The sequence below is a fragment of the Melopsittacus undulatus genome, chromosome 5 (assembly GCF_012275295.1).
Source record: "Melopsittacus undulatus isolate bMelUnd1 chromosome 5, bMelUnd1.mat.Z, whole genome shotgun sequence".
Lineage (NCBI taxonomy): Eukaryota > Metazoa > Chordata > Aves > Psittaciformes > Psittaculidae > Melopsittacus > Melopsittacus undulatus.
The window spans coordinates 51,161,697-51,187,076 of NC_047531.1; the positions used below are offsets into that span (position 1 = coordinate 51,161,697).

Sequence of the window (25,380 nt, forward strand, 5' to 3'; positions counted from 1 at the left end):
AGTGAGGGCAGGGCTGCCTTTGACTACTGTAGATACAGGATTTCCTAGGCAGACTTTAGGGGAGGGAGAAGAATCACCGCAAAAGTTCAGGCTCCTCAGATAGCGGAATGCCACGAGGGGATTCCTGCCTCGCAGCCAGCTGACATCAAGGGCACATTTTAGGAAGCCTCTCCTCAAGGTTTCCAGTGACAGACAATCTGTTGTTTTCCATAATAAGTAAATCTAATGTTAAATTATACTCAAAAATCCAGATATGGACATGAGTGGATAGGGGCTAGCAAAGGCCTCAGGCTCTGCTGGCTCCAGCAGGCAGAAAGGGGAAAAGGCAGCCCCTGGGCCAGCCTGGGCATGGTGGCAGCAAGAAAATTGCCCCAGCAAACAAAGTGCATTGAGATGGTCAGACCAACTTGCACCAGGTTCAAAAGCTGGTCACAAAAGTGGTTCTGCCTTTGGCAAGTCAGGCTGTCAGTGTCTCTTTTAAGTAGGCATATGGATCTACTAAGATAAGTAGACACAAGAGAAAAGGGAGAAAGATCAAAGGAGTGCAAAGTAGATACCAACAGTTGAGATAATCAAGGGAAAAATCTCCAGAGATCAAAACATGTCAACAGATGGACAAAACGGTTGAGTCAGAATGAAATATCATGGAACAGCTTTTTCAGAACTGCTGCAGAAAAGGTCATATTGTATTGCAAGAAGGCAGCAGTGCGTGGGGCTGAGAGGGGTCACTGTAGGCAAACAGAGACACAGAGAGACTTACTGAGACAAATTTGAAGATCATCCGCTAATACCATAAGTGCTACAACTTCCCCTCCTAGCTCTGGCAACAATTCAGGGAGGAAGGAAGGTGAACCAATAATAGATAAAAGAAAAAAAAGTAAAAAAAGATTAAATATGAAAAGATAAAAAATAAAAATGTTTAAAACGATAGAGAAAGGGAGAGCTCTGTTATTGCAATTAGATCAGTAAAACTGTGATTTTTTAATAAGAATTTAGACGCCATGCTCTCGTTACACATCAGAATAAAGTCTGTTTGTAGAAGGAAAGTACCCAAACATGCTATTGCATTGATAACATAAATACACAAAGCTCCCAGTTCCAGTCCCTAGAACTCTTATAGATTTAGATCAAAAGTAAAAAGAGAAAAGAAATGACGGCTATGTAATGAAGATTAGATCTCATATTCCACCTTGGCATTAAAGGCCACCACCCTCTTATGCAGAAAATTAATCTTCAGATGATTTAATCTCATAGCAAGATTCCCTTTGTTTGCTGATTTGAAAACCCTACACCCTGGGTGAAGAGCAGATCACAGATGAAGCAGGAAAAAGGAAGGGCTTTCAGTAGGATATTCTGAGAAACTTGGGAGGGACCCACAGCAAGAGTAACATACAGAAGAGATGAGGAAATGTAAGAGAGAGAAGTTACAAAAAAAAAAGTGAACATACACAACTTCAGGGTGACTTTTTGTCCCTTCAGCCAATGCAATGAATACTGAGACCATATTATGAAAGAAATCAAATGACAGGAAGTGGTAAAAGACACGTTGAAGAAGATTTACTTCATGCTGAGGGTATCGCAAAGGGAAACTCTGCTTCCAAGTCTATAGGAAAAGCCCTGAAAGACAGATATAACACCAGTTAGGCTGAGTATTTTGCACAGATGAGAACACGCAGCAGAAAGGCCACATTACTTACTGATTTGACATGTATCAACAGATATAAGACTACACCAGATTCTGCTCCCAGAGCTATGAAAGAAAGACAGCTGCAGATGCTTTACTCCCTTCTCAAGAAACACATACCTTTTTCTCAGCCCTGGACACAACAAAGTCCCACTGAGTATGTGCAACTTCTGTGACCCAACACTCAGAAACATTTCCCCAAAGACACACAGTGACCCAACAGGTTGCATCCACCTTTACTCAATTACTTCCTCTGATTAGAGCACCAAGAGAGATGCTAACTAACAAGGGGACAAACTTTATGTCTAAGGTCATGAAACAGCAGTATTGAGTACTAGGTATAAAAAGTATTAAAGCTTATGCCACATCCTCCTCCTCAAACAGATGGCCTTTCAGAAAGATTTAATCAGACATTGAAATGCATGCTGCGAATACTCATTACTAGCACAGGATCAGGCTGGGACAAGTGGCCAGCACTGACGTTATTGCCCACAGGGAATTACCACAGGCATAAACAGGTTTTTCAATGTTTTAACTTTTCTCTGGATAACAAGCACAGGGTCCCCATGCCCTCAGAAGGTAGGGTAAAGGAAAAAATTCATGATGGGGTAGGCCAGGTCCAGGTTGCAGAGGAGAAGCAAGAGACCCAGACCCTTTAGGGAACATCCGCCTTTTTTTTTTGGCTTCCTCATCTGTTTTTTGCCTCTGATGATCAGGTCACCACAAAGCTTAGTGACTCAGACAGGTATTTGCTGCATCCCACTTTCAAAGCACAATTACCTCTTGCCCTTCTTATTTTTATGGACACATAAAACAGAGCTGTAACTGCTCCTTCCCCTTCAATATCAAGAACAGGGAAAGCAGGGTACAGCCACAACAACCAGCACCTAGAAGGGGGTGTAAGTAGGGCTGGACAAAAAAAAAACAAACCCAAGGACTTTTGATTTCCCCTTTAATGATGGAGTGTTTTTTTTTTTTTTAAAGAGAGGTTTGCCTTTCAGTTCTTTCCTCCTCCAGTTTTTCAAAGAAATTTTACTACAAACATTATTTGTAAGAGTCCTTAAGCTATCTTTTGGCCTGGATTTTTTTATAAACAGCATTTTAAGTGACTGCTTTTACCAGACAAACACAATTTTTAAAAGTCACTAAAACCCTTGACATTACCAACAACTGAGCATGTGGGTTTATTTATTTTTGCTCTGATGAAAAAGCCTTTTTTCAACACTAAAAATCCCACCCTTCTCAATTAAAAGATGTTTCTCATATGCTGTAGATCAGCAAAGCCAAATGTCCATCTTCACTTCCTTCACTGGCTGGTGAAAACAGGAGAAAAATGCATCCAAACATTATTGACAGAAGCATAAGGCCTTCCTCCCTATAACTCTGAAGGCATTCTGTTGGCTTAATGACTTCCTGTGGATTAATGCTGCTAAAGTGAGTTCCCCGGAAAGGGGCAGAGTAACATTTTTTGGAAGGCCCTCTGAAGGAGCTCCACCACATATCTCTCAGTGAGCTTAGGTTTTCCTGCAGACACATTTTTCTCAGTACTGTCTGCAAGACCATTCTTGGCAACTCTGGGCACACAAAAACTTCACCAGCCTCATCAGTATGAACACTCTGGTGCTTTGATTTCATTTCTGTCCTTTGGTACAAGTCTGTATTCTTGCAAACTGTGTCATGTGCTCCAAGAAGTCAATGAGATAGCTCATATGTATGATGGCATATGAACCCCACACTCTAGCTGAAGTGCAAAATTGTGAAACATGAGATAGGGACACTGCTTCTGTCACCCCATAAAGAAGAAATGAAGGTATACAGTAGCAATTAAAAAGACTAAAAGAGAGTGGGAAGAGATGGAGGTATTGAAGAGCGTCCCAGGTGCCATAATTACATTACGGTTGCTGTAGGGTCTGGTGGAGTGGGGCAGATCATAAATACATGATACCATCTGCCTGTTCCTTGCCTAGGACCTATAAAGTCCTCTGATCCATAAGCAAGGAGGCAATAGAGTTGGTGTGATAAGAGCAAAAGTCCGAGCGTTAGACCTGGTACGTGTTTGCTGGCAGCTGGTAATCAAGTAGACATTTGCTATCTTCTTGTGACTGCAGTGCTCGTAAAGCACTGGGCTCACAGGTGTGCTGGGCTGCAGAACTGGGACAGATGTAGCAGTAATGCAAAACTGCCTGCTTCCCCATCAACACGCCTCAGGGAGGCAAGAAAGTTGCCGTTCTTGTTACTTATTCTGTCCTTGATCTCTTGCGAGCAGAGGGACTGCAGAACTGCATTTCAGGATGAAAGCACCTCAGCTAGACACATCAGCCCAGGCCTGAAACCAAAAGATTTCATTCTGTAAGGCTGCAATTCATTGCTGGAAAGATAACAGCAGTCTGATGAAGAAATTTAAACGGTGACCTAAAGTAATAGGGATTTCAAGCTCATCTCCATTCAAGGTTTTGAGGACTTGCTATGTTTAAACGCCCACTTAAGAAATCCTGAGGAAGTTGTAAAATTCATTACATCTTTAAGAAAAATATTTTAAAAAGAAGGACTTTTGTTCAAAGTGGGAAGGATGGAACACCATTTTAAAAGCAAGCAGTAATGGCTTGATTTTAAAAAGCAGGTGAATAACTAAAATGCCTTTTAACATAATGCCACTTTTTCCCCTCTTAAAATAACTCTGTGCTGTCCAAGCACAGATATCAGATTTAATGTTCAAAAGATTTTTAACATATTCTTTTTGCTTAAAACAGCAGAGATACAGGTTTGAGATTTGAGTTCAAACCCTGTAGTTAGCAAAATCCCACAAAATCCCTCCCTATTTTTAAGACACACATGTACATTTCTGGAAAGCCCACTTCACATTTCCCTCTGAAAAAGGCAGTGGATAATGACATGATCAAACCGTGAGAACAGTTCAGTGAAACAGAATGGCAGCATTCTTTCTACAGACTTAGGAAAATAACAGGACCAGTCTGATCCTTTGTTTTACTATTGCTTTATTAATAAATAAAAATGGATTATTTAAACACTGCCATAGAGTGTGTATCCTTAAAAGGACACCACCTTTCAAATATAAACAAGTTTCTCTTGGTTTTCTACAAGGCAAGAAAATTGCACACTATTAGGTGTCTAATCCTCCCATCTGCTGTTTCCTTAGAAAAATATTTACTTTTTAACATCTGTACTGCATTTCCACAATTCAAACACACACACAGCTCCTGGAATGTACATAGTAGTTAGCAAATTTTTAACTAAGTTTTCTTAGTAATTGTACAGTTTTCCCTTGACAAGGAGAAGATCAGACTTTTTCAGAAGGATTACCTCTGCTCAACTCATTTCAAGCAGCTCTTGAATAAAATAGTTTATTAGTTCATGAAAAGGAAAAACTCTAGGGAACTGGTGGGGAAGGAAGAGAAAAGAACAGAGCGCCACAGTAATTAGGTTTTCAGATTGTCCCTTATCCTCTAGAATGCAGGTACACATACACATGTCCCTCTTCCCCTTAGGTAAAGCATTTAGGGGAGCTCATTACACATTTTTCCCTGGGAATTGGTGTTCAAGAGATTAAAGTCATAACCAGGCCACCATTTCCCAGACAGATATTAAAAGATACCACCTTCTCATAGCACATTTCTACTGATAGCCTGTAGTGAAAGGGCAGCTCTCTCACCTTTGCAAGCATTTAAACACCTTAGTTTCAGACTTCCTCAAAATTCAGTTTCCTGGCCTTTTTTAGGCTTTCATGGCTGATGCTGGAAAACCAAAGGATCTCCACTCACCATGAATCACTTGTGCCTGCCCAGGGGTATGGGCAGCCTGGGAACAGCAGAGCAGACTGCCCTTCCTGGGACTGTGGAAAGAATTGGCTGGGAGCAAGGATGGGAAGTGGGGAAAATTGGAGGGGGTCTCAATTCTCCACTAGCAATTGCTGACGAGAGGAAAACCCCTTTTAGTCTAGACCTACTGCAGTAGAGTTCAGGGCATCGCAGGGCCATACCAATTCACAGGAGGCCAGTTCATCACCAGGACTGACAGCAGCACACAGTTTCTTTGTGGCTTTACACCATGTAGCTCACAGAGAGCGTGGTTCACAGCAGCCCAGCTTTCACACTCTACTCCATTTGTTCTTTCTGTCTGTTCCACAAACAAACCAAAAGCATTCAGGTAGTCTGTAGTTCTCCAGACAGTTTGACTAAACTGCCAACTGAGATGCCAGTGAATAAAGTGCTGGTGATACTTCTCTGTGATTTGTCACTCTCTCATTTCAAATGGGCTTGAGACCACCAAGAAACAGCTGAGCATCATCAGAAACATTATCAGATCACTACTTGCCTGGCATGGATTAGTGACCTTGAATTATGCATTCACACCAGACAGAATGACTGGAAAAATCAGGGAATGCCAAAAGAATGTGGTTTAGCTTCTATGAACTCTCAAATTGTCCTTGTTAAAGGTTGCATATTTTGAAAACTAGGTTTTTCCACCTATTGTAATATTCCAAAAATAATGTTTTGCACTGTCCTTAAATTGCTACATTCCAACTGTTGTTATTACTATATATTACAAATTAAATTCTGGGTTTTCATCTGCTGAGGGGGCTTTCAACCCACAGTTTTAGAAAGGAGTCTCAATTTTGAACACCATGAATGACTCTTCATCTAAATATCATCATTTAAAACAGACTGGTAGGTTAAGAACTGAGCTATAACATGACAGAAAAACAACTCTTACATGCATAATGATTTGCATATGAGATTATTAAATGAAAATCTATCAAACTATCATTTATTGAAGTAAACAAACAGTCTATCTGCCCTGTTTCTGGAAACATTTTGCCTCAGGGAAAAATTTAAACCTGGGCAGATAATCAGGATAAGGTATTTGAACACTGAAATCCTGCTGGAGTCTTCAAAGTAGGTGTTAAGTGATGCATTAAATTTGTGCTGCTTCTTCTGAGCAGGGTGAATTTGCTCTTCTGTAAACAGTAGGAAAAGCATTTTACAATAATTGGAATCCATGAATAAATATAATATATTAAAATTTCTAAAGTACAGCCACTAAATGTTTTTGTACATAAGCCAAATGAATGGAATATCCAGGACTAGAATTATTTGAATGACCACAGAAAGATAGTATATAATTAAAATGACATCTGCAGCACTAGCCGATGGGATAAGAGAAAGTGACATCACAGATCTAATACAAGCTGCAAGCATATTATTAGATCTAAACCTGGGTGTAAAATTACTATCTGCCCATGGGATTATCTTTAGGCATTCAGAAGCATTGTTTCACTTACTGATAGAACAGGGATGATAACAGGCTGACTTTGCCTGTCACATTGGTTTTGGCCTTTCTTTATTCTTTGTTCATGCTAGCTGCAGATGAGAGGAAGACAAGCTTCAGCTGATTCACTTTTCCTGGAGCTTTCCATTGTTCTACAGCTTGCTCCAAAGGCTTTTTTTTTTTTTTTCTCCCCAAAAGCATTTTTAATGGTGATAAAATCAGTGAGGAGTAAATGATGCACACAATGTAACATCTAGGAATGTGGCAAACTCATGACCTCATAGCAGCCTTCCAGTATCTGAAGGGGGGCTGTAAGGATGCTGGTGAGGGGCTATTCATTAGGGACTGTAGTGATAGGACAAGGGGTAAAGGGTTAAAACTTAAACAGCAGAGGTTTAGACTGGATATAAGGATGAAATTCTTTACTGTAAGGGTGGTGAGGTACTGGAATGGGTTGCCTAGGGAGGTCATGAATGCTCCATCCCTGGGTGTGTTCAAGACCAGGTTGGATGAAGCCTTGGGTGATATGATTTAGTGTGAGGTGTCCCTGCCCATGGCAGGGGGGTTGGAACTAGATGATCTCGAGGTCCTTTCCAATCCTAACTATTCTATGATTCTATGAGTACCCACTGGCCTAATGCAGCACAGGGAGACCAAAAGACATTACTCTTAGCTCCAGTTACTAGCAGAAACAATCATTAGCTACCAGTTCTATCTTGGCCTCATTAATATTCCATGCCAAAATTCTGACTGACTTCAGTGGGTGCATTTCATCATTTGAGACCTAAGACACAGCCCATAAATGCAGAGCTATCTGGGGCACCTAATCTCTACAAATTATGTTTCTGCATTAAATTGGACACAGCTGCATTTTGATCTGTTTCACACACCATTTTTATTTTCCTAGCAAACTGTTAAGCTGCCTATACTTGTGACAGAACTCATGTGCCACCAACCAACCTCAAATAGTCAAAATTCTAAGCTGTACAAGAGAGGGGGTGAAAAGGGGGGAAGAAAAGGAAGTTCCAAACTTTCCAGTTGATTTTAAAAGCCATGTTAATGATCCTGAACTGCAAAGGGGACTTAATGCACTCCCAGAAATCTGGTCCTAAGTGTCTTACTCCCAGTGTTTGAAATAGCTCCCATATGCCAATTTTGCCAACTGGGCAGAAGCCCAGGAGCAGGAGGGACCACAGCCAGTCATGGACTTGCACACACACTGTTAAGCAAACATGGACCTTGTACTTTCCTCCACATTGCCCTGATAATAGGTAGCTATGGCCATGTGTTATCTCTCATAGCACCTCCCAACTTCCCTTCCAATATAACCTTAAACCTCTGCTCCGTCAACACTGAAACCTGCAAACAGGCTTCATATGGAGAGAATACTGCCTCTTATACTACAATCATGCTTTTCTTTGTGTTTTCTCCTACCCATACCCACATGCTGCCCTTCATCTCAGTCTGTAGCTTGAGGGAATGACCACCTACAGTATAGTGAAGGATTTAGCCCATGCTAAATTAGCAGCAGTGCTACTGCCACAGAAATTGCATACATTGTATTTCATTCATAGTAGTTAATATATTAACTACTTTAAATCCACACTAGATTGTTCCATTATCCCTTTTATCCTTTTATAATTGATACACAGAACAGACTTTTCATGAAAACCCTTTGGCATGAATTTTTGATTCAAAACTCTTCATATATACAGCCATGCCAGTATGCCATTGTAAGTTCACACTGGATCTGTGCACTAGAAATGACGTGTATACAAGCAGTTTAGATACACCATCCATGTTAGAAAATATTCCACCAGCACTCAGTGCCCAAGAACCATGTTTATGAATCACGAATCATTGGTGGCTGGTCAGTGATGCTTGCAAGTCTTTTGGATGTAAAGAAGGATGGAGACAAAGACCTAAAGGCTGACTGGGCAAAGACCCATAGAGGTGGGCTGGAAGAAAGATAAGAAGCATGTGGCAATAAGATGCAACAAATACAGAAGTGAGACTTCACTGCAGAAAAAGTCAAAGAAAAGAGCACCAAAATCTTTGAAAATTAATTTGATTTTTAGATATGTCCTGGATGTAATACAGGGTGAATTAAAATACATTTTTTCCTAAAAGGTGAGAGCTGAGGCTAAGCTGTGAGAAAAAGTTGGGAGGATTTGTTCTCACCTGTGTTCTTGTGCTATCAAAACTGCTCTTCACCTCAAAGTGGTAAGAAACATCTCATATATTTCAATATTAACAGCTTCTTAATGTGTATGTTGTGGCATGTTTCATGTCAACTGATATGCAAAGCTTGTCTTAGTTACCTTTAAAATGGAATTATCATTGATATTCTTTGTTTCTCACTACACATCATCCATAATTAAGTGTTAACTTATTTTTAGGGATAAAATGTGCAGTCTCCAGTAAAAAAAATGGTCTAAAAGGACAAGTAGACCTGATGAACTTCTGTATCACAGAACTGAAGCATATGCCTGTCCTCCAAATCCTTCGTATATCAAAAAAAGACTTTCATAATAACGCATATGCTTTCAGGTACTTCACAAAACAGTGATTAAAGCAAAGACTAACAAAATGGAAGTACTTACATCTAGACAAAAGAGAAATACATGGGTAACAAATGATTTGCTAATAATGAACACCCATTAGTTTGCACATTTCAGCTAAAATTTACTACCTTTCTCTTTAGTCATCTCAATATCAAATGTCTGCTCCTAATCAGACCTTCAGGTTCTTTCCATTTTCAAAAGCAGAAGGAACTGTCACAGGACAATACGAAACCTGTCTCAGCTCCTAGGTAATGACTGGGTTGATAATCTCAGTGGGGGCTCCCTTTTCTCTGGTTGTTAAGGAAGACAAAACCTGAGAAAAAACACTTTACTTTAGGATGAGAAAAAATTCTACAGGATAAATCCTTCCTTCTGGGCCTGTGTTGAAAAGTCAACCCAAATGATACTAAGAGAAGCAATCTTTCTTGCAATGTGTTAACAACTCTGCATCAACACCAAGCCTGGTCAATAGTACACAAAGCTAAAAATGAATAAACAAATGACATTTTCACTAAATTGCTTTGAATGTTCAAACAGTCCGAGTCTGCTTTTTCAATGGAGGCTTATGCTGGTCCCAGTTCTTCCTCAATACATTTGCTTATCTCTATATTTATCACAGAAATAGCCTTACCTCAGCTGCATCTTGCTGGTGTCTGAAGACAATTGCATTTTTAATGGTTTGAATAAAAAATCCATTCAGTTCCTTTTGTTTCCTATTTGGCAAAATCCGGAGCAATGGGATCATTATAAATGGGAAAGAAACTGTAAGAGATTTTAAAGAAGAAAACACTGAATCAGACTGTAAAGGCATGTAATACCCCCCTCTTTTCATTAACATTACAAAACTTCAAGTGGGATGTGTTACTTTTGTGAAACCAGTTTCTTCCTCTTTGGCCCTCTCTTTCTTTTTCTGTTTTTCCACCCCCTTACGGTGGTAAAGGATTTCCTTTTAGAAATTCCATGTTGGCCAGAAATACCTGCCAGATAGATGCCTCAAGCTTGCTTCCACAATGCTTCAGAATTTCAGTTCAGCTTCTTGATGCCACTGAGCCACCACAACAAAAGGGAAAATATTTTCCCTGCTACTCAATCACATAAAAAAGGTGAAGGATCCTGAACTAGCCTATCAGCTTATGGCACAGATCCATGAAATAGTGAAGTGGTCAGTCTTGTTTACAGTTCACCAATAATAGGATATTGGTTTGCCATTTTATTTTGCTTCTCTAAACAGGCCAAAGACTCTGGAAGCAGGATGTTATCACAAGGATGGTTTCCAGTCCACTGCCTTTATAGTCAGGAGCTAGAAACCTGAGTGAAGCCTTGCATCTTAGTAAAGTTATGTTATGTTAACTTATATTAGGTTAAGACTAACATAAGTTATAAGTTATGTTAACTTATGATAGGTTAAGACTAACAAACCCAGAAAACCCCTGTGCTGCTAGCAGAATGTACGAGGAGAAAGAGATCAGCCAAGCAATCCAACCCCAGAGGAACATGCTTTAATAAAGGACACGATCTTAGAGACACAGAGGTACATTTTTGTCCCTTCAGAGATCAGTCATAAATTACACTTTTCAATCAGGTTAAACATTAACCCCAGGACATCTTGGATACACAACTCCAGAAGAAAACAGTTCATGTACTGCTAGTACAGGTGCAATCTGTAATGCCAGCAGGATCAGATGGGCACAGGAAACTTTGCCACTGTGCCACCTGACACTACCGTGTGCGGGTCTAGATAGGAAGACAGTAAAATCTCAACAACCTTGATTATGTTGCAACTTTCTCAGCTGTGATTCTTACTGCCCTTGCATTAACAAGGCCACTGTCACCATGAAGCCTGAGCTTTCATGCCCTAGAACTAAATGGCTTTATACCCTAATTCTTGCATTCCCTATCTATTCACCTGAAAATAAATACATTCTCTTAACTACAGCTTGTGCTGGCACTTATCATCTTTATCATTTATAGGCATCAACTAGGCAGCTGCTGCTATCCATAAGAAAATTCAGAGAACTTACACTACCTGCTTATGCTCTTTCATCTCTTTTCTTTATCTGGATTATTAGCCCACTGTTTTTTATGACTGGAATTTCAATCTCTACAAAATGAACTCGGAGCACAAAAACTTTACTCCCAGGATTCAAAGGGCAGTTACTTTGTTTTAATGCAGAAGTGTATTAAAAGAGATACTGTCGAAACTACAGGTCCCAGAAACCTTCCACTTCTGTCAACTGGAAGAATTGTCTTCCCAGACTCTCAGTTTCTGGAGGAAGTTGCATTAATGGAGACAAGAGTAGTAGACCATATGGTGGAATTCTCTAGGGTATACTTGGCCTGTAGGTTGCATTCTGAACACCTTTGAAATAAAGTCTGCTATATATTTTCCTGATCCTGTTCCAGCATGTGTTGCAGTTTGAGAATGACTTTTAGAAAATTACCATAAAGAAGTAGACAAAGGTAGTCTATACTCACGGGTTAGAATAAGGAGAGGCTTAAACAAAGACGTTTCAAAGAATGTTCTGCAATTCTTAACAAAGGGGTCATCAGGATTCTTCTGAGAATCCACCTCAGTACCAAAAGCTACACTGCCAACAACATCCAAGGTAAAGCAGTTGTAACACCTGCATGGAGTTGAAGAATGGTAAGTTGTTAGTTACAAATTACACATCCATTAATATCTTGCTTTTACAAACATCGTATAACACTAATTTTTGCCTCTGATTTTTCTTTTTGCATTTAGATTTGAGCTTTGCCAACAAGAGATGTTTCCATCTTTCTTACAAATTCTGGTGCTCAATAATGATCACCTTCTCTCTTTCTACAAAGCGCATATACTTTCATATAGCATAATAATTCAACTAAAATTATTAAAAATAAATGGTTTCATTTGTTATTACCTAGAAATCAAATGCAAAATCATTATCAGAAATTCATAAGCATTTTCTTAGTATGCATCCTCACAAAAGAGACAATTTCTCATTTTAAAAGGCAGCAACTACACCTGTGACCAGTCCAAGTCAAAGCTCTCAGTGACAAGAGGTGCTTTAAGTAAAATTTCCTACTAAGAATATCCTTCATCTTCTTGCTAGCTTGTTTGTAATGTAAAATCATGGTGAAAAACGAGAGGAACTGATACCACGTGAAGTCTGTATCTCTACAGAGGAGCAGCAAATGCTTTGAGAACTACAAATTATCTGTGGACCATTGTCTAGGAACTTGCAGAACTTACTGAATCTCTCCCTGGATATCTGACCATTTATCCAGCTGTCTCACCATCTTTAATTCTACTGGACATTATCAGCTACATTTAGTTTTGAGATAAATGGACTGCAAATGTAAAATATTTTTGAAATTTGATTCTTCTGATCTGTGGTCAAGTCTTCAATACCAGGTCTTCTGTGTTTCCTTACAAAAGGGTAATGTCAAATTCTCTGGTGTTTTAACCTGAGTGAGCATGCACTATGAGAAGGACAGGACTCGATCCAAGTATATCCTTTATATATTGTGAAGCAGCATTTCTAAAGTATGATCTTTGGGCACTGTCATTCTAATGAAACCAGTGCAAATCTGGAAGGTAACAACAGAATCGCAAAGCTAAGTAACTCCTTTTCAAATGAGTTTTCAACTCATGAAAAGCATTGTTAGAAGCTGAAATATCAGAAGCTGAAATGTTAGAAGAGGTGGAACCACAATGAAACAATTTTGGAAGCACTTGATCATCTACCTCTCCAAGGTACTGAAAAAGCTTAAAACCTAAATTTTGTGTTTCTGGCAAAACAAAACTGTTAGTTGTCTAAAGACAGCTAACGTGAAAGTTGACAGAAGGTTGCAGATAGGGTATTTACCTAAAAAAAAAAAAAAATGGTTCCCCAGGCAATTCTGGGAAACAGCATTCCAATGAGAATCACATTTATATATGTCAAGCCTGCTGATAGTATGATAAAACAATTGATAGATCATATTCTGAGATGGTCAACATCATTCATTTATGCTTTCAAAAGGTCTTTTCCAAAGTGCCTCTTGAGAGGTGAAACCCTATCATGGACCAATAGCTAAAAGACCAGGCAAAGACAAAACACAAATGGAAAAATAGGGAGAAGCCTGGAAGGACTCAGAAGGTCAGTTTTCATCAGACCACCAGGCTAAGTGAAATGTCTCACGGTTTCACAGGATCTCTACAGATGTTTAATAAAGAGATCTCTTTGACACACATACACTTGTGTGCACACGTACATAGGTACTTGGAAAGAAATGGGTGAACTGTGGCTAAATATGCATTTCTTTAGATGAAAAAATAATTTGTACTGCTCCAGTCTGATGGAAATCAGAAAGAACTTCAGAGGGCGTTGACCAAAACCAGCAAATGAAGCCTATATAAAATAGCACCTGTTAGAAAAAACACATCTGAACTACTCATATACCATACAGGGTCCAAGAAGAAATTAATCTTCTCAGAGAAGGAGCTAGACAGTGTTGTGAATGGCTCAGTGAAGACCTCTGATGAAAGAGCAACAAAAAAGGATAGTAGGATATTAAATGCATAACAAATGGGAGAAAGCACAGTATGGAAAATATTAAAGTGCCATTTTATAAATCAATGGTGCATTCTCATCTGGAGTACGGATCCCGTTGTTCACAAAAGGCTAGCGTGCCATTAGAGGAGGTTAGGAAGAATACGCTAAGAATGATTAAGTGCCCAAAACCCTCACATAAAAAAAAAAAAAAACAAGAGGGTGATGGACTGGAGGCATTTGATACTAGATCAATCCCTGTATTTGCACATTATTGGCAGACTGTAGAAAGCAGGCTGGACAGGGACTGATGCAGCTTTCCTTTCTGCTTCCAGCTGTTAAAACTTCATTAAACAACAGCTAGAAATACATTAGATGCTTTTCCAAAATTACTTCTCAAGTATGCAATGGCTGCCCCCAGGAAGAAAAGGCATCTATCAGACACATCTCCTATTAAAGTATGATCTTCACTCATAAAAGCTAGGAAGGGGGGAAAAATATCTTTTGTACAGTAAAGTGCATAGTTAGAATAACTGCAGCTAGTGACTTTTTTCCCTCTTTTTTTAATTTTTTTAAATCTGCTACTAATTTCTGGCATGTTGAACATACCTCTGGATATCAAAAGCTTTGCCAGAATCTGCACAGGCTTTCAAGTTACAAAGCAGGACGTCACAGGCCTTGTTTATTAGTGGTGTCATCTAGAAAGGAACACATTTGATTGCAAAAAACATTAAAATGGTAAAAAAAAATAAAAATCAATTATTCTAAATTAGTTTTATTGAGTAGATGGGATGGAGATCTCAGGTCTCAGGATCCAGAGGATGGATCCTCTACAGGTCTGCTTAGACACTTTCACACAGGTAAGATGAAACATTTGGACTGACTGCTAAAAATAATACACTACATGGATGCCCCTCTCCAGCTCTGGGCTTAAGAGAAGCCCTGTCACTTACCTGGCCTTTGGTTCTTGCCCACCTCTGGATATACACATAAAGAGTTATCAAGTAAAATCATCCCCCTCTCTTTTTAAGCATTTCCTCTGCCACCTGATGATTTATCACAATCCATATTTACAGTATATCAACTTTAGGTCATATATGCTCTAGGACAGAAGGAATAGCATTTTCCCTAGTTCCAAAGTCCTGTAAAGATATTAGCATCAGAGGCCTAGCATTTACTTCCTGCTGTTCCACCCTTTTGAAAAATTGAACTGTACATTAGAAAAACACCATGTATACCACTACAAGTTGCTGAGGGCAAACTGCTATTGCTATCTGAGGAAAGGGTTTTCTGGAGTTGTGATGACATTAAATGGACATTAATATTCATTTATTCAGCTAATGGCTCATTCCAGTCACTGACACATGATGGCCAGGTACACTTAACCACAGCTGGGATGTAGCTAACAGTGCAATGTTCTCCTCTTTAGTACTTCATGGAAACCATGACGTAGGCTGTCACGACTATCAAGACGTCATTAAGGTCTGTCGCTCTCTTTTTCTCGAACTTTTTATACCTGAAAGACATCAGGCACTTGCCTTGAATACACCTACTAGGGGCAGAGGGAGGGTGTAACAGCAATCCAGCCCTGACCCTGACGGTGTCATCTGCTATGGATCTTTCTCCATACTGCCAAGAGATCCTTACCGCCTACAATTTATTACCACTCAACAGAAATGACTAGCATCAGCAGACGTAGGCACAGAAACCTACCTTTCTTTCCTGAACAACGTCCTTCAGGGTGTCAACAAACATAGAACATACTTGTGCTACTCTTCTGACATTCTTGTTACCAAAAAAGGCTTACTGCAGCCTCCCAGCACACTCTGAGAGCTATGCAGCCTGCCCAGCCAAGTCCATTTTGCTTGGCACTTGTACCTCTGTGAAACTGGCATAACACTTTGTGCACAGGCACACAGCCATCCTAACACATGGGCAAGACTATACGCAGTCAAAAGGCCGATGTGGGAGCATCCAGCATGTTTTCCGAAGGCAGAAGTCTGAGTCAAGAATGTGTCTAGCTGCTCTCGATGTCCCATCCCTATATGGGATGGAGCAGGTTGTTGCTATTTCAGTTCAAAGCTGGATTGATTTGGGCTTTGTCTCACAAGACAATTCTGAAAGTAGATTAATATTCAGTAAAAGTAGCTGTTATGTGTTTAGGAGGTGCACACCACATTAAGTGGCAGTTTTCTTCCCCATTTGGCTTGCTAAAGAAGATCCCCTGCAGTGAGCTTCTCCTCAAATTGTTCAACAAAATTAACACATTTCTGTTCAACAGATTGAGCCAGGGTGAAATGTTTTATAATCTCTGGGTACAGCCCCTCCAATGAACTGAACCAGTCAAGGAGAACAAAATGAAAATCCATATTTTAACAGGTATGATGTTTCCTAAACAGATGGTGATCATTTCAGATTTTCCTTTTACTGCTTTATTTTCTCTTTTATTCATAACATCACCAGACCTGCAACCACCCAGCTGGTTGCTATTGCTTTCCAACAGCTGGCAAAGATGGCAGGGGCACATATGCCTGGCCAGGGCATCTCGCAGCACCTCTGCACTTTACACATTCCACCAGTCTTTCAAATACTGTTGCAACACATTTCTAGTAATAAGATATTTTAATTAGTAATCTAAAAAGGAAAATGGGGAAGGGGCACATGGATTTGGTTTATTGTTAGCATGATAGGACAGAGTCATATCAATGAGACACTTATTTGCATGTGAAAGCTACAGGGGATATCCACTCAGGAATCCAGGATTTGGGTTTGGATTTTTATTCCCCCGAGGGACATAAATTAGTCCAAGACTGCTAACTACAAAGACCACAGACTGAAACATTCTCAAGTCCCTTAACACTTTAAACTCTTTGTTCAATTGTCAAGAAATATAAAGTAGATTGGGGGGTGATGAACTATACCAAACTTCGAAAACCAGCACAGAAACAGGCATGCTGATCTGCACCGCCTTGGGTATCACTAACTTCCTATACATTCTTATTTGCCAGTCAGAACATAAAAGCTGCACAACCTGCCTGAAATTCAGTTCTTGGTGGGTAAACAAACCCCAGCTGCTCTGTGCTCAGATTGGCTGAGTGTAAAAGGATAAAGAAAAATCTAAACAATATGGTCCCTGTAAATATTTGATCTGCCAGTTATCTAATAGCAAGAGTAGCCCAGAGTCCAAATTTCTTTCTTTCTGCCAAAGAAGAGCATTTGGGGTTAGGGTTTTCATGATGCCAGGGGCTTTGCTGTATAAATCCTGCCAATATGCTATTTGGCACATAACAACAATTAGTTTCTGATTCGGCACACACAAAGGGCATGGGGATATTTGCACTCTTCAAAGGCATCAAAGTCACGTTCCTCTAGTTAGATGTGGTCCTCAGTATTCACTATTGTTATTCCCCTTATTATTAGCACCCAAACTAGGAAGCAGAAGTCAAGGTTGTATTATCTGCAGACAGACACACTGGAGATTTTACTGTTCATGTGCAGTACCCAGAAATCGTGTTGGGTCTCTTATCCCACACATGGGATGAAATATGAAGGAAAGAGAAAAAAAAGGATTCATCCCTAACACAAAAATTGCTTCAAGTCCCTGACTAAAACCACGAAAAGAGCAGAGTGCCAGGATGATGTTTGTGAAACAATTTATTTCCATCGCCTCACAGTGGGGTCCTGCTATTCATGGCACGATTTACCAAAGCGAGCAGCTCAGACAGACACTAACTTGTGGCTCAAGGACATGCACATTTCATGTATCAGCTTTTACATTATTGTTTTGCTTTGTATCAGCTGAGCACACTTGCTTTGCTGAGTAACAACAGCGATTTTCAGAGACCCTTCCAAAATGCCTCTGACCAGTGTGCACAAGCAGAGCAAGAGCAAATCAAGGAATCCTCAGCAGTTGGACTGTCAGATTTTATGTCCTGGTGGGACCTGGAAGATCTACATCCCTAAGAGTGACACTGGAGGATTCTCCCACACTGTTCTACCATGTTATCCCAAGTTCTGCTTTGTTTCTCTTTGTTTGAAAGAAAATGCCTCACATAAACTCCACTTCACAGGTTATTCAGAACAATGCTACATTACGCTGTGCTCTCTTCTTTAATTTTTGTGTTCTGTTTTGTTTTAATGTTTGGTTAATGGAGGAGAGGTCTCCAAGCATACTGATAGGAGATGACAAGACTACTGCAGCACCATCAGAATAAATGAAAATCAATAGGTTTTCTGCTGGTGTTGGCTGTAAAACAGAGCAAAGCTATTTATCAAGTCTGACAAAGGATCCAGAACTGCAGGATCATCGCAGGCACCACAGCAAAAAGAAGAGGAAAAAATATAAGAAATACTGAATAGGGAATCGAGTTTGGTACAGCAAGATCACTAACATACAAATTTGTTCCAATAGGTAATAGCTGAGGAGAGCATGACAAGAACACCAGGAGATACAACTTTTACTTAAGGTCCTCCAGGTATTTTACTTCACTGATTCCTTATGAATTACATCTTGGATCAACTTTCGGTGTTGATATTATTCCCATTTAAGAGATAAAAACTGTTTCATTTACTGAGATTTTAAATAGTTTCTGCCATATCCTGTATGACGTTCCTCTAGTTCAAATTCCCCTAGTCCAAATTCCTCTAGTCAATGGCAGAGCTGGAAGTGGAACTTCTTGGGTCTCCTGCCTCTGATCTCCCACTTCTTCTTCTTAGAGCTCCCATAGCAATGGCACAATGAGGTCCACTCAAGGCTTACTGAAAAGAGTTTATAATCAGATTTGCTACCTATTCCAATGGCATCTCACATGGGATGCTACCAAATCTTACTGCAGGATCAAGCTTAGAAGTCTAATGATTTACTCTCTACTCACCACTATAACATTTGATTTTAATGTTACCTGAAGCCAAACCTTCCTTCAGTTGGACTGGACTGCTTTACTAATCTTTACATACTCATTAGAAAAAGGAAATGAAAAAGGGAGAACACAAAATGTACAGAAATCTATGAAAGTAACAGTGAAACAGTATGCAGCTTTTAAAGAGAAGCTGAAGAGACAAAGAGAACTGGAGATGCCAGAAAATCTTGAAAAATGTTAGGAAAGCATCTCTCTGCATACACACAGCAATCACTACACTGGCTACCCAACAGCTCTATAACCCCCAGCTTCAGTTAACTGCTCATAACTTCACAAACTTCAAAATTTCTGGGATCAACTTTTCATTTGGTGGCTGGCTGTTGGAGATTTTTGCCAAACCAAGAGGAAATTCCTCAAGCTTAGTGAACTTCTCAGTGACACTACACCACTTCCATAGAGTGGCAAGGGCAAAGTATACCTCTCTCCCCAGCCTCAGCAGCTAGATGAGGCTATGGGGTACTGCAAGTCAAACCTTAACAACATACATTAGCTCTGTCTTGGGTTTTGTATTCCAGCAGCCAGGACAAAGCGTGGATGACTGGCTTCTTCCTAATGCTGAAGCTGTCCTTTGGTCTACTCGCAGATTGTGTTTCTGAAATGGAGGTATCAGGAACCTACATTCCCTCTGTGCATCTTTTATCTGTATAGGGAACACAAGGAGTTGTTAATGGTTATTGCTCTGTCACAGGGTAATAGCTCCCAGTTTTCTCAGAGCATCCAGGCAGAAAAGTCTATGTCTGGAGCGGCAATAAGGACTGCAGTGCCAAGGGGAACCACTCTCTGAAGCCATACGGAAGGTCTGCAGTCTTTCCAGCATCACTGGGGAGTTTGCATAGGGAAGGCAGACATCCAGACTGAACAAAGAGGAAGACTTTGGTGGGAGGTTTTGTCAGAGCTCCGATCTTCATAGCAAAAGAATCAATGTCTTGGGAAAGGAAGGAGGAATGTATTTAGCAGTATTTACAAATATACATAAAACAACATATCCGGGTCCTTATGAAATGATTCATACCAAAACTAGTTTATTTGTAACTCCTCTGAGGTAGAGAGGAAGAGTTTATTACAAACAGGATGTCTCCTACATAATTCAGGATACTCTCCAGTACTGCCAATACTAGAACATAGTATATGCTGCTGTAGAGGGTCCAAGAGAGTACTAATATGGGAGAGTTAAAAAGTGAAATCATAATTAATGAGCATTAATTTCCTTTGAGAAGTGTTGGTATGGCTCTTACACTAAGCAACAGCAAGAGAAGCACATAAGAAGGACTTAAGTTGCATTAAGTTCAAATCCCAGGACTGCTGATATATTTGGGTAGATAATGAAATGTAAGTCTAGGGAGTGCATCCATTAAAAAGAGGTTCTTAAGCTCACATGGACTTTTTGCAAGTGTCCCTCTGTGTAGGGGTGGACAGTCTTCTGGTGAAGACACTGATCAGAAGAACAAAGTTGGGCCTTTCAGAGAGACATTCCCCACTCGTTTTCCAGCTTCCTGTAAGCTGGGAGAAGAAAGTGACCATTTCCAGGTCACTCTGGCACAATCACACCTCTTCCACAGAGTTTGAAAGAGGCAGCACAGGGAAAGCTGAGTATCAGGCTAAAAACAAAGATCTCAATTTTTCCATGTGAGACAGCTACTGCACACTACCTAGCCCTCCATGTTACCTCCTACCACTATTCCTGTGTGCAGCTCCACCACCAAGCAGTGCAAAGTGAGCACCGTGACTTCTTCTCCCATCCCAGTTTAACTGGTCAAACCCTGCAGACCACTGCATTCCCACCCCCAAAACACGGTGCTGAGAGCATCCATCTGCCTTGCCCTCAGTGCTCTCTTCAGTCAGGTTCCCTTCCTGGTGCCGGCAGAGGCTGCTCTCTACAAATTGAGGGGAGCATTGCTTTATCTTTTGTTAGTTCACCTGCAAAGAGCCGATGACCTGCAGTAAGGCAGATTAACTTCCTCTAGGAAAAACTCTCTTCTCCCCACCATGCCACAAGGAACTAATTGCTTGCATATTTAAACATCCTTGCCTTGCTAAAATTTCATGATGGAGCCGGGGACAGAGCAAATGTCGGGGCGCATAACCAATGGCATTGTCAGTTGTGATTAATCAGCATCTCTATCAGGCTGGTGCCCAATTAGAATTTACCATAATAAGGAGGTGACAGCCGGCGTTGCTAAGCGACCGCTGTCTATAGAGCTGGGAGAGCCAGACACATTTAGATGTTACTGTGGATTTCGACAGCGGCATGTCAAAACAACACAAGAGTCTGCCCAGTGGAAAATTTTACAGCCCAGGACTGGGCACCGGAGTGATGCATGGTTCCCTTTCAGAATAAAATATATAAATAGGTGGGGGTTGTTGTGGTTTTGGTTTTTTCTTAATTTTTCCCCTTGAAAGAAGACTTTAACCAGTCGATCATTTATCTGCATTTAATTAAGAGATATCGTGTCACTGGAATAGGACCTTGTTACTGGGGAATAGGCTCCCATGGCTAAGTAAATGCTGAGACATTTATAGGAAATTAGCAGCAGGTCAGCATGGAGACATTTATTTTCAGTCAGAGGTATTTATCTGGCAATGACATTTTGTTCCAGTGACTTATTTTATTATATGAAAGGATTAAAGAATTAAGGAGGGGGAGGGGGGAGGAGGGAGAAGATGGAGAAATGAAAACAGACTGACAGCAGTTCCTGTGTTAACGTGAGAGCTGCTGACTCTGCAGATCACAAAAAGCTATGTTCCAACTGGGAGCAATAACCTTTCCCATACTTTAACTTACTCCTAGCAGGACAGGGAGGAGGAAGGTATAAGGGTCCTTTTTGAGTTTGCTATGCTTTTATGGGCAAACTAGTTTATATAAAGACACAGGAACAAATCAGATTATCTATTCTGATTTTCACCAGTCTATGACATAGATCACACTGTACATATACTCCATTGCATGTGCTCTTCATGTCTAAATAAACTGGTACAAAATAAGCAGGTTTTACCTACCCTTAATATGGACCTATATAAAGTATATGCCTACACAAAAGAAAATGATTATGTTTTACAATTTATGAAAGCAGCATGGTCTTCACCTTACCTCTTTCAGTTTGGTATCGCTGAAGGCTGGGGTCAAGAGGCTCCGCACATACTTCCATCTGTCATCACGAAGACAAAGGATGCTGTCAAGCATTGGCTTGGAAATCAAATTTGGCTTCTAAGTCAAAAGAAAACATGATTCAGTTTTAACACAAATGCAACTAGTGCTACTCAAGACCTTGGAGGCTGGAAAGATTGGCCAGGAATGGCGTTGCACTGCTGTCCCATGACAAGAGACGTTCAAGTAAATATCGAGCACCAAACTAAACATGGATGAGGCTGAAGAAAATTTCCCTTTTGCTGCACGCATTTCCTCTTGGGCTTGTAAAAGCCCTGGGCCAGTCCAGTAACTCCTTGCTCAGACTGTTCTGGTTCTGCCATCCCTAGTGTTCTCCTGTGACTGCCAGTTCTCCTTTGCTGAACCCTGGCTTCTTTCCCCCCTTTCTAAGGTGACTAGCAAGAGGACCTGTCAACACTCCCTCCCTGTACGACATGAGTGCCAACGCACCACACACGGGTGTTGGTGGGGGGACACGATTTCTGGTGACAGCTGGTATGTCAAACTGTTACATGCATTTTAAAAGTCTTCAGAAAATATGTTGATTAGAAAGCAAGTCCCAGGCCTTAATCTGTCTATAAAGAACACTCTCACTAAGAAGTTGTGGCCTGGGAACCTTATAACTTCAGTAGTTGGTCAAACATAGTAATTTAAAGCACTGCCCCATGGAGTTCTGTACCAAGATGACTCCTATGGATTTGCTAAATTTTAATCCATCCCCTCCCTCCCGCACCTAAGAAATCCCTATCCAGAGAACAGTGATACTCACCAAGAAGTAAAAGGATAAAAAAATGGAAGGGAAAGCATGTCAGAAAACGATGCAATTATGCCCAGAATAGGCATCAGAAGTTGTCCAGCCCCACAGCAGAATCTACCACAATATATATTATTGCCAGAGGATGTTTCCCAATTGCTCTTCAAGACCTCCAACAATGGAAATTCAATAACCTCCCCAGGTAAACTCTTCCAGTTCTGGACTAGTCTTTGCATAGTCTTTGTGCTATCAGAAAACAGGTCATTCTCTCCCTCTTTCCAGCAGCCCATATGTACAGAAGGATATAACTACTAATTATATTGCTGCCATCTGCCCCAAATAACACCAATTCACTCAATATATACTTATCAATCACGTTACCTGGACTGCTTGTTCAGCTTTGCTGCCGTCCCTCTGCATAATGTTGTTGATTTACATCTTTCTCAAGGTACAGTCCCTGTGACTTGACATGGTACTCTAAGCACAGATGAATCTTTTTTTCATGGGTTCCACAGACTATATTTGTTTCTATTCACCCTGGAATATACAACCACAGCATGACGACGTCAACTCGTACTGGTTTGTGGTTCCCTGCAAGTCGCAGACGTCTTTTCTGAATAATTACTCCCATGGAAGTTATTCCCCAGCCTCTATCATTAAAGTTGGTTACTCCTAAGAATCATATATAGAACATGTCATTGTTGAACTGTGACCATTCTTTTTATGATTACTTCTCCAACTAATTAAGATCACTTTCAGTTGTGACCCTTTCTTTCATAGCCTCATTCATCCTTAACAACTTAGTGCCTTCTGCATGAATTGTTATCACACTCAGTGCTGTCGTCTAACCCAATAACAAAAGTACATAACAGCACTTGCAAAGAAGCCACCTCTGGGATCCTCCCAGCTCATGCTTGCCTTCCACAGTGGACTGCTTCCAAGCACTTTCCAAGTCATCTTCAGTTAGTATTTCAGGTATTCTACAGCAATGTCCTCCAGACAAACCACCCTCAAATTGGTGGGTTAGGGTGGAAGGTGTACACTTCTGTAGATATCAAGCTGTACAGAGGCACTCATTTGCACATGTGATATCTTCCAGCACCCAGAGCCCTGCCTACTTGCCCAGGGTAGCAGCAGCAGCATAGTCTCCCATGTTATCAGTAGAAGCAGTGTCCACTTTACTGGGAAAAACCCAAACAAACCAAAGACACTACGGCCTCCCCAATGCCATCTGTTGATCTCCTTCACCCTCTAATGTTTTCTTTCCATCTTTCTTTCATTACTAATGTACAAGAAAAATGAGTCCTTACCACCTGTTACACACCTGGATACTTTAATCTCATTTTGTGCCACGAGATGGGTGCTTTTATTGTCTCTACATGCTTTTTTTTTTTTTACCCTTGTTCTTGGAAATCTGACCTACTTCCCACTCTGTAACAAACAGTCTCTTCAGGGGCCATGAAGAGCTGACAGTTTAGCTACACTGGTCTCCTATTGCACTTCCCTAACTTTCCTCCTTATTGGAAGTTTGCACTTAATATCTTTTCTTTAAGGAGCTGCCAGCTCTCCTTAACACCTTTTTCCTTTACACTTGCCAGAATCTCACCACACTGCATAAGCTTGTAAAATGCAGAAGCCTATTTTATACTGCAAACAGGCTAATGGGATAGTTTTACTTCTCAGCAACACCACCCAGCACAGTAAACGAATGTCACTCAGCTGACACTACAGACCAGTTTTGAGCAAGATGAGCTGTTTTCAAGTAAAAGAGTACATATCAGCATATTATGCTGGAGGAAGAGACTGACTCAGGTACTCTGATCAGATGACTACGGTAAGATAGAATATGGACACATTTTAAAGTTAGACTTAGACTGTCCTATTTCATGCAATAACAGGGAAAACTTGGGATGTGCTGTCAAAGCTAAAGTGCTTTGGACTGTTTTCTCAGAGTATTCTTTCTAAATAAATGATCAGTTTTCTAACTTCTCAGCATGTATCTGTTCTGAGAATCAGAAGTGCAGCTATAGAGATATCATCAGTCACTAAAGCACGGCTTCATTTGTTAGATATTTGAACACATAGTAGAACCAGAAGAAAGAGGCTCTGGACAATTGGAAATTAGGATCATCTTTGAAAAAAGTACTGTTTGCTAGCCTCTGCTCCACTGTTCTTATGTGCTGGTAGGAAAGCCCTTTACACTAAATCTTGAGCTGGTCACCAAGTAAGTATATTCCTTATATCTTTGGTCTTCAGTTTCAAGCACTGAGGCCCAGATTGCAGAGGTCTTGAGGACTAATGCCACTGAAATCAACAAGAGGGAAGGTGCCTTGATCACACAAAATGAATTATTCCAAGAAATTGGGTCATTGAATGGGGTCCCCAAATTAGCAAATGTTCTCAGAGCTGTGCTTCAACCACCAGCCTTCACTCCTGATTTATAACATGAAAATATCACATCACCTCCTCAGAACTGCTAACAATACATTACCATTTCTGAGGCACTCAGAAAAT

At 40.5% G+C, this 25,380-nt stretch overlaps 1 protein-coding gene across 3 annotated transcripts in view; it reads right to left on the reverse strand.

Moving 5' to 3' along the window:
- Positions 1–25,380, reverse strand: part of TBXAS1 (thromboxane A synthase 1) — a 228,635-nt gene that overhangs the window by 78,811 nt on the left and 124,444 nt on the right. For 2 of the 3 annotated variants that reach the window (XM_031050023.2, XM_031050024.2), the window contains 4 exons: positions 22,056–22,172; positions 14,658–14,746; positions 12,010–12,158; positions 10,166–10,296 (listed from right to left, as the gene is read on the reverse strand). In XM_031050023.2, coding sequence (XP_030905883.2) covers positions 10,166–10,296; positions 12,010–12,158; positions 14,658–14,746; positions 22,056–22,172 — 486 coding nt within the window. Of the gene's footprint in view, positions 1–10,165; positions 10,297–12,009; positions 12,159–14,657; positions 14,747–22,055; positions 22,173–23,247; positions 23,291–25,380 lie in introns of those variants that run through there. The other variant, XM_031050025.2, reaches the window with a different exon arrangement.